Below are 10,728 nucleotides of genomic sequence, written 5' to 3'. Positions count from 1 at the left end.
TATCTTACGATTTTCTTAGCTACGAATTATCACTCAACATTCAAGATATTAATCGGGAAACTGTATCACCGAGACTTATGATCATATTCGAGACTTAAGAAGAGTCTAGATAAAGCTTGGAGAAGGTTCAAGGTTAATCTAGCGTTAACCCTGAAGGCGAGTACAAGTGGCTTTTTCTCAATTATGAGGTACATGGAAAAATAACTTGTTTTGATTAAAGTTTATATGCAAGTCTAGTTTTGTAAATGCTTGGAATTGTTGAATGATTTATAGTCTTGCTAGTTGTTTTGAGTTTTGTAAACTATATGAGTTTACATTTGAACTAGAATGTTTTTCAATCACCATGCGCGTGTTGTGTGCTCGACTTGCATAAAACAAAAGTAGTGTTCATGCATACACCTACAAAGAATTGATATGGGTAAATAGTTAAAGATGTCATAACGGATCCAACCTAAGGTTGTTAATACCGAGAAATATCATTAATATATATACATTCTAATAAGGAGCATAACAAAGTGACAAAAAGATCACATAAATACAAAATACATATCATAAATATTTCACTCATTACAACAATTACCATGTTCAACCATCACTTACAACATGATACACACAATTTTTCATTTGTTCTTAAGTAACTTTAAAGTTTTTTTTACTTCAAAATATTACAATAACTGATCCAAGTATGAGTCTTTGGAAGTAGAAGATTTACCTTGTCCAAGATACACATTAACCATGTTGGTTCCCCAAGCCATCCATCCTCCTTGATTCTGATCATTTTCAACCACACGCCTCTGTTCCTCAGCAGCTATATTAGCAAGCCGCCAATTGACCATAAAGCCCTTCACAGCCTCCGTTCCTTCCATTACAATCTCCATTGGAGGAACTACAATCGGGTTCTGATCTAAGTTTAATTTGGTCAGATTTTGAAGTTGACCGAATGATTCAGGAAGTGACTTGATTTGGTTGTTACTGAGATCAAGTTCTTTGAGGTTTTTAAGGTTTGTAATTGTGTCAGGTAACTCTGTCAAATTGCTGAAGTTACTACTCAAGTTCAATACCTCAAGATTTGACAGTTTCCCAATTAAAGATGGAAGGCCATGGAGTTTGTTGAAATGGGCATCTAGGTATTTTAAAGATTCTAGTTCACTAATGGTAGTTGGAAGGAAACGGATTTCGTTGAGGCTGATTGACAGGATTTTGAGGTTTATTAGTCCAAAACCGAAGTTTGTTGGCAAGAATATTAGGTTATTGAAGCTTGCATACAATTCTTCCAATGATCTGTTGAGAATTGAGAATTGAGAATTGAGAAATAGTGGGAAATGGAAAAATGGGTTGAAAGTTGAAAGAATTACTTGCAAAAGGCGATGCTTTCTGGAATGGTGTTGAGCTTGTTGCTTGAGATATTTAAGATTTTGAGAGATGTCAACAAGCCGATGGAATCTGGCAATGATTCTAAAAGATTGGATGAAACATCAAGCTCCTCTAGTTTCACTAATCCTGCAATTGAATCCGGAAGCACCTGTTTGACGACAAAAATTGTAAAAACTTTTCAAAATTTTGAAGAATTCAGATGAATCCAGAAAGAAATCAAGAGTAAAAGTTCACGGGAAAGTTAACTTGGACATTTTAACAAACAGGTTGAAGGTATGAACAAGGCTTAATATAATTTAGAAGATACAAAAGCATAACAATCATGATTCTACCAGAACTCAAAAGATTCGTAGATATAAGGAGGAATTGGACATAAAGAATCAAAGGAAGAACTGAAAAAGAAACCTGTAAGTGATTATTGGAGAGATTGAGATGAATTAAACTGGTAAGCTTGCCGAATGCTTCGGGAAGAAACCTTAACTGTTGACTAGACAGGTCAACGCTATTGATGACCTCCTCCGATGCCTGCTTCAGTATCCTGACAACTTCTTTGTTGACTTCATCTGATCCATCGTCGTTATCATTCACAAGATCATCCATTTTTTTAATTTTGATACAATTGTGAACTCAATCAAGCTCTGATCCCTGTCCCTTTTACTTATAGCGGTCTTTGTAGAGAATTCGTCAAACATTTGACTTTGACACTGGCGGGCCTCAGTTCACATGCTTCTTAACAAGTTCGAGATTTCGAAGTTTATCCAAAAAAGAAGGGAAAAAAAAAACTAAAATAAAAAACAGAAATAAGAAAACGAAAAAAACATAAACATAAAATCCAAATACAAGAAATAGTAACTAAATGATATTTATTTGATTTTTTTAATCGGCGAATAATTCTAAGGGGAGTGTTTGGCTAAGTTTGTTAAAATTTGTTAGAAAACCATGGACCATTCTATAAATGAACATATATATTATCATTTAAATCCAAAATATTATGGCAAGTGTATAAGATTGTTGATGGACCGATATTCACTTACCATTTGTGGCTTGAGTTCCCGGTTTGACTCAAGATCCTCAAGATCCCTTCCATCTCTCACATTAGGGTTTATCTCCATCTATAAATATATGTGATGAGCAGCAAATCAGGGAGGACAAAATTAATTCACAAATTCGTTTTTCTTGAGTGTAAAGGGTTCTTAGAGTTGTCTTAAGATCAACTGGAAAACCAAGCTTTGTTCTTCGGATCCAAAAGCATCAATGGAAGCAGGTACACAATCTCCTTCACCTATTTTCTTTTATCCAGATTCGAGGTTAAGATCTGGTCTTGAAAGCTTCACTAACAATTGGTATCAGAGCCTTCTCGAATTTGGTACTAGAAATTTTATGTTGGTTTAAGATCTATAACATTATATTTAAACATACCTGTGTTTATAAAAATATTTAAACATACCTGTTTCTTCTTCATTACGTCGTGAATTATATATTTCATCGTATGCTTGATTTTTCTTGACTGTTGATTGAAAGAAGGGTGTGAGATATTATATTTGTACTAGAGATCACACGCTTCGTTAAATATTTTATTATTGTATGTACTCAATGCAGCAACTTTGTTTGACAACCCATTTGCTTTTCTTCTGCTTGCTTTCTGGCGTTGTTTTTCAATTGTCAATAAACAATTTTCTACTATTGATTTTGACAGTGACCATTCAATGCTTGAAACTTGTACTATATTCATTAATATATAATCAGACTTTGGTTCATGTTTTGGTTGAATTTACTATTTAGCGAAATTCATGGTTCATAATATTGTCCTGCGTGCAAAACTAATATTGTTTAGATAATTGGTTAAGATTTGTCAGTGAGATTATTTTTTTGTGTATAATATTCAATCTTATTAAAATGACGGTAACATTTATTCTCTTTTAAGTTATTATACATAGAATATACCTTCATTGATAAATCAACTTTATTTGCTTATTTTATTCTTCGTATCGTTGTAAAAGAAAAATAAATAAATAAAATACTTCTATGATATTAACGTTTTATTTGTTTAAGGCTTTATTGTGTAAATTAAAACTGCATGCTTATTTTAAAGTACTCAATTTGATAGCAGTTTATTATTGTCATGTTTAAGTTAATAAATCTGTATTTTATTTTTTTACCCTGTCAATTTTTTTATGGTTTGTCAATAAATTCAGTTGTGACATTATTTATTTTCTTGGCAAATTTATTAACACAAAGTGATGTTTTTTTTTGTGAAAATTAATTTTCTAAGAATCTAAATATTACGGTTTATGTGTTTATTGTTGCGGATACCAATCGACCCAAAGGTAGGTTGATATTTTGTCGAATAAACACGTATATGATAATGAATATGCGACAATTATTTTTGGTTACATGTCGTTAACAAGTCAATCCAAAGAAGGGCTTGTTAAACGGGATGAATTATTGTCAAATATTATTATTAAATTTTTATGGTTTATGTGTTTGTCAATGCGGATATTAATCGACCCAAAGGTAGGTTAATATTTGGTCGGATAAACACATATATAGTGGTAAATATATGATAATTTTTGGGTTTCATGTGATTAATCAGTCAATCCAAAGAGGGCTTATTGATTAACATGTTTTGTTGTCAATATTTTTACTACTTATACAAGATATCTCTTACAAGTTAATATTGTTGTTCAAAGACTTAATATTAATGTTGTGTTGATACCTTGTGATGTCATAATTTGAATTTTATTGATTATAATTATGGTTTAATGAGCATAAAAACTAATTGATATTTTGTTCTGAAATACAGCAAATGCTAATTGTGGCATAATATCTTCCAACTTGAATCACATTCCGGTTCTCAATGGGACTAACTTTAAGGAATGGAAAGAGAACATTATGTTAGTTCTTGGCTGCATGGATCTTGACCTTGCACTTCGGATTGAGCAACCCATCCTTACTGCCACAAGTTCAGTGGAGAATAAAAGGGATGCTGAAAAATGGGATCGCTCAAATCGCATGAGTCTAATGATCATTAAGCGCGACGTTCCAGAAGCTTTTAGAGGTGCGAATGAGCGGTCCATTAATGCTAAAGATTTTCTTGCTGAAATTGAACAACGTTTTGCAAAAAATGATAAGGCTGAAACAAGTACTTTTTTGCAAAAGATGATTTCAATGAAGTATAAAGGCAAAGGAAACATAAGGGAGCACATCATGGAAATGTCTCATCTTGCTTCAAAACTTAAGGCATTGAAACTAGAAATTTCTGATGATTTTCTAGTTCATTTGGTGTTGCTTTCTCTTCCTGCACAATTTAACCAGTTCAAGGTCAGTTACAACTGCCAAAGGGACAAATGGACTCTTAATGAGCTCATTTCCTTTTGTGTGCAAGAAGAAGAAAGGATGAAGCAAGAAACAACTGAGAGTGCTCATTTTGCTAGTACCTCTAAAGGTAAGGGAAAAAGAAAGAGAAAAGAAGCTGCTACTAAGGGACCAGTGCAAAAGAAACAACATTTAGGTAATGATCAAAAGAAAAAGGAATCGGGACCCCTCCTAAATGCTTCTTTTGTCAAGAACCTGGTCATTTGAAGCCGGATTGTCCAAAATACCACGCTTGGCGAGTTAAGAAAGGTATAATTCGTGCTTTGGTCTGTTCTAAAATTAATTTAGTTTATGTACCTAGAAATACTTGGTGGATAGACTCTGGTGCTACTACTCACGTGAGTATTTCTATGTAGGGTTGCCTGAACTACCGAAAACCAAATGATGCTGAAAGATACATCTATGTCGGTGATGGCAAGCAGGTTGAAGTGAAAGCAGTTGGCACATTTCGTTTATTACTAGATACTGGTTTTTATTTGGATTTTCAAGACACTTGCATTGTACCGTCTTTTAGACGCAATTTGGTTTCTGTTTCTAAATTGGATAAATCTGGTTATTATAGTTCTTTTGGAAATGGTGAATTTAGTTTGTCTTTAAATTCAAATGTTATCGGTACTGGTTCTCTAACTTATTGTGATAAGTTATATATGCTTGATATTGTTACTTCATATAATGAAACCTTGCACGTGGATTCACGTGGTACTAAGCGAAAATTAAATAATGAAAATTTAGCAACACTATGGCACAAACGCTTAGGCCATATCTCAAAAATGAGAATTGATAGGCTTGTGTCAGATGGAGTGTTAAGTAACCTCAACTTCACATATTTAAAAATTTGTGTTGAATGCATCAAAGGAAAACAGACAAAAACCAAAAGATTAGATGCCACCAGGTCTTCAGATGTCTTAGAATTGATACATACAAATATTTGTGGACCATTCCCTTCGGCTTCTTGGAATGGTCAACAATATTTTATATCATTCATAGACGATTACTCACGTTATGGGTATCTATATCTTATTCATGAAAAATCTCAGTCACTGGAAGTGTTTAAATCTTTTAAACTTGAAGTTGAGAACCAACTTAATAAAAAAGATTAAATGTGTTAGATCTGACCGTGGTGGTGAGTACTATGGTAGATATGACGGATCAGGTGAACAGCATCCAAGACCTTTTGCTAAATTCCTAGAGGAATGTGGAATCGTCCCACAATACACAGTGCCAGGTTCGCCTAGCATGAATGGTGTATCTGAAAGACGCAACAGAACTCTTAAGGATATGGTAAGGAGTATGATAAGTCATTCTACTTTACCAGAGTCACTCTGGGGTGAAGCACTTAAGACTGCAGCTTACATTCTTAATAGAGTACCAACTAAAGCAGCTGTTAAAAGACCTTATGAGCTTTGGACAGGGAAAAAGCCTTGTTTAACTCATCTTCGTATTTAGGGATGTCCAGCTGAGGCAAGGCCTTATAGGCCGAATGAAAAGAAATTGGACTCCAAAACCGTTAGCAGCTACTTCATTGGCTATTCTGAACGATCCAGGGGTTATAAGTTTTATGATCCTGCAACAAAATCAATTTTTGAAACAGGAACTGCAACGTTTTTTGAGGATGTTGAGTTTGGGAGGAGAAATAAGGTTAGAGACATTGTCTTTGAGGAGGAATCAATCTCGATTCCTACTGTTACTTTTGACGATACACAAATTAATATGCCTGTCGGAGAAGAAGTAATTCAGGAACCTCAACAATACAATGTTATTCACTCTCCTGTTCATAATGAACAACCTCAACAACCTCAACTTAGGAGATCCACTAGAGAAAGGAGAAGTGCAATCCCTTCGGATTTCCATGTATATCTCCAAGAAAATGAAGAACCAGATGGAATGATTGAAAATGATCCAATCAACTTCTCTCAGGCCATGCAAAGTTCAAATTCTCAAAAGTGGATTGATGCCATGAACAAGGAGTATAAGTCCATGCAAGACAATAAAGTTTGGGAACTTGTTCCATTACCTGAAGGTACAAAACCTATTGGTTGCAAATGGATTTTTAAGACCAAAAGGGATTCAAAAGGTAATGTGGAAAGACATAAGGCACGTCTTGTAGCTAAGGGCTATACTCAAAAGGAAGGAATTGATTTTAAAGAGACATTCTCTCCGGTTTCATCAAAAGATTCTTTTAGGTTGATCATGGCACTAGTCGCACATTACAATCTTGAGTTACATCAGATGGATGTTAAGCACTTAAGACTGCAGCTTACATTCTTAATAGAGTACCAACTAAAGCAGCTGTTAAAAGACCTTATGAGCTTTGGACAGGGAAAAAGCCTTGTTTAACTCATCTTCGTATTTGGGGATGTCCAGCTGAGGCAAGGCCTTATAGGCCGAATGAAAAGAAATTGGACTCCAAAACCGTTAGCAGCTACTTCATTGGCTATTCTGAACGATCCAGGGGTTATAAGTTTTATGATCCTGCAACAAAATCAATTTTTGAAACAGGAACTGCAACGTTTTTTGAGGATGTTGAGTTTGGGAGGAAAAATAAGGTTAGAGACATTGTCTTTGAGAAGGAATCAATCTCGATTCCTACTGTTACTTTTGACGATACACAAATTAATATGCCTGTCGGAGAAGAAGTAATTCAGGAACCTCAACAATACAATGTTATTCACTCTCATGTTCATAATGAACAACCTCAACAACCTCAACTTAGGAGATCCACTAGAGAAAGGAGAAGTGCAATCCCTTCGGATTTCCATGTATATCTCCAAGAAAATGAAGAACCAGATGGAATGATTGAAAATGATCCAATAAACTTCTCTCAGACCATGCAAAGTTCAAATTCTCAAAAGTGGATTGATGCCATGAACGAGGAGTATAAGTCCATGCAAGACAATAAAGTTTGGGAACTTGTTCCATTACCTTAAGGTACAAAACCTATTGGTTGCAAATGGATTTTTAAGACCAAAAGGGATTCAAAAGGTAATGTGGAAAGACATAAGGCACGTCTTGTAGCTAAGGGCTATACTCAAAAGGAAGGAATTGATTTTAAAGAGACATTCTCTTCGGTTTCATCAAAAGATTCTTTTAGGTTGATCATGGCACTAGTCGCACATTACAATCTTGAGTTACATTAGATGGATGTTAAGACAACATTTCTCAATGGTGACATTGATGAAACTATATATATGGTGCAACCAGAAAACTTCGTATCGAAAGACTCAAAGGAAATGGTTTGCAAACTAAATAAATCTATCTATGGACTCAAGCAAGCCTCCCGTCAGTGGTACCACAAGTTTCATCAAATCGTTGTCTCATTTGGTTTTGAGGCAAATATAGTAGATGATTGTGTATATCACAAGTTCAGTGGGAGTAAATACATCTTTCTGGTCTTGTATGTTGATGATATATTACTTGCCACCAATGATTTAGGGGTCTTATATGAGACCAAGAAATTTCTTTCAAAGCATTTTGAGATGAAAGATCTTGGGGATGCCTCATTTGTATTAGGAATCCAAATTCAACGAGACAGATCTCGTGGAATTCTAGGATTATCACAAAAGAACTATATTGAAAAGATCCTTGAAAGATTTGGCATGCAAAACTGCAAACCAGGAGACACCCCTATTTCGAAAGGAGACAAATTCAGTCTCGATCAATGCCCTAAAAATGACCTTGAATTTAAAGAGATGCAGAAGATTCCTTATGCATCGGTTGTCGGGAGTCTTATGTATGCTCAAGTGTGTACACGTCCCGGCATATCTTTCATTGTAGGGATGTTGGAAAGATATCTAAGCAACCCAGGTATGGACCATTGGAAAGCAGCCAAACGGGTTTTGAGATATCTACAGAGAACAAAAAACTACATGCTCACATATAGGAAATCAGATGTTTTGGAGATCATTGGGTATTCTGATTCTGATTTTGCTGGATGCCAAGACAGTTATCGATCCACATCAGGCTACATTTACCTATTAGCAGGAGGAGCTATTTCATGGAAGAGTGCTAAACAAACTTTAGTAACTTCTTCCACCATGGCGGCAGAATTTGTAGCATGTTTCGAGGCATCGGATTATGCAATATGGCTGCGGAACTTAGTCACGGGTGTCACACCCCGATCCTTGTCGGAATCGATCGAGGCGTGATATATTGTTCAAAGTCTCATGACAACTATGTTATAATATGATTAGATTCAATTAAGTACTAAGTATGCAAACAAGATCCACAACATACAAATACAAATCCAAATACGAACAACATTTATTACATCAAATTTAAATAGTCTTGTGGATTTCTAAGGCACAACCTATTTTTCATCAACTTCATTCTTCAAATCTGCATCATGGGTAAAAACAGGTCAACTACGAGAGTTGGTGAGTAATCTAATTTTAGTAGAGAAAATTGTGAAGTTGAAACCTTTATAATTGGAAATTTGTTTTCTTTTGAAGTCGGCAAACAATTGTATTTGAGATAACGGTTTATAAATCAAAAATTGATTAACAAATGATAACAACAACAATAAGTCCTCACCCTATATATATATATATATATATATATATATATAGGATGGAGCATCTAATCATCATACACACTCAACCACGTGCGATCAATCACCTTAGCGTCCCAAGGCGGGGTGGTCAACCCAATAGCGCTATTATTGTCCATAACGTACCTCAAGAATACGGGCATAGTCATGGAGATTAGACTAAAAATGATAATGCACTACAAGTACATGTAGCGTAAACAAACAATAGTTATACAATTAATGACTCACGTATAAATGTCCCAACAATGTCTCAATTGTGATAAAACAATAAAATGAAGTTGGAACATATTAGAACCACATGATACACCCCAAAAGTATTGAAAATTATAAAGTATGGGGTAGATTACTCACATTAGTCCCAAAACGAAATGCGTGTGCCGTACGATAGACAGTTCGGGTCAAAATGACGTAGAACCTAATATAATTAATAGTTTTGGTTTAGGAACTGCTAAACGAGAATAGAGTACTAATACAAATAATTAGACACATATTCTTATATTAGATGAATTAACAATAATTCATTTTGATTATAATATTAAGGTATTTATTTGTTAAATGAATTTTAAATTGAATTAATTACTTTGCATAATTAATTTATATTTTCAATTTAGGCCAGATTTTAATAATTTCTTATTAAAATAATAACTTGCCCAATTATAATTATTTACAGATTTTAACAATTATTTATATGAAATAATCATTAAAATGCATTTTTACATGCTTAAATACTTAGGAAAATGGTTTTAAATAGTACACAGTATTGAAAAATTATGAAATTATTAGAAAATCATTATTTCATACAATATTAATTACTGTAAAATTTTTATATTTTTCTGAACTGTTTTAGTATTTATTTAATACTTTAATGATTAAACAACAACAAAATTCGGGAAAAATAATAAATGATTCCCAAAAATTCTGTAAAATTAACCATAGTTTTATAACATGATATAGAGCCTAGTGTATAAGTTTCGGATATTTGTGACTATGGGAAGTATTTTTTATATATTTCATTATTAATTAATCAATAAAATCATAAATAATAGTAAACAGTAATATAAATGCATGAAACTTCATAAATTATGTTTAATCAATATATTGGTCATCCCAGAATTTTCTCAGAATTTATTGAATGCAAAAAGTATTTTATATGAATTATTGCCTTACTTTATTGCAATAATTATAGTAATTCAATAAAAATAAGTTATTTTCTGAAAATTTCCAGAACTTCTTATTTTATTGATGGGATTCTGAGAAAAATCAGGTTTATGCATAAAATGAGTTTTAGATATTTTGGTGGATTTAATTTGTTTCTTGTATGAATTTGAAACTTTTAACAACATACCTTGATGAATGCTTCAAGAGGGATGAAGATTTAAGTATAATAGATTGCTCTTGGCTGGAATATGAGTATTTCTTGGATGAATTTCGAG

At 33.6% G+C, this 10,728-nt stretch overlaps 2 protein-coding genes across 2 annotated transcripts; one reads left to right on the top strand and one right to left on the bottom strand.

Annotated features, from left to right (window-relative positions):
• Window positions 1-527: 527 nt before the first annotated feature.
• Window positions 528-2,872, bottom strand: LOC145132514 (plant intracellular Ras-group-related LRR protein 3-like). The gene is made up of 5 exons (XM_079067315.1): window positions 2,822-2,872; window positions 2,409-2,702; window positions 1,780-2,100; window positions 1,356-1,522; window positions 528-1,281 (listed from the first exon to the last, which is right to left on the bottom strand). Exons 3-5 carry the CDS (start codon window positions 1,972-1,974, stop codon window positions 666-668), a joined length of 978 nt encoding a protein of 325 aa, XP_078923441.1. The 5' UTR covers window positions 1,975-2,100; window positions 2,409-2,702; window positions 2,822-2,872; the 3' UTR covers window positions 528-665.
• Window positions 2,528-5,347, top strand: LOC145132515 (uncharacterized). The gene is made up of 3 exons (XM_079067316.1): window positions 2,528-2,638; window positions 4,178-4,998; window positions 5,106-5,347. The coding sequence occupies exons 1-2, from the start codon at window positions 2,629-2,631 to the stop codon at window positions 4,954-4,956; spliced, it is 789 nt and encodes a 262-aa protein (XP_078923442.1). The 5' UTR covers window positions 2,528-2,628; the 3' UTR covers window positions 4,957-4,998; window positions 5,106-5,347.
• Window positions 5,348-10,728: the final 5,381 nt, after the last annotated feature.

The sequence above is a fragment of the Lactuca virosa genome, chromosome 8 (assembly GCF_052849685.1).
Source record: "Lactuca virosa cultivar CGN04683 chromosome 8, Lactuca_virosa_CGN04683_v6, whole genome shotgun sequence".
NCBI lineage: Eukaryota > Viridiplantae > Streptophyta > Magnoliopsida > Asterales > Asteraceae > Lactuca > Lactuca virosa.
This window is presented reverse-complemented; position numbering and strand designations above follow the sequence as displayed.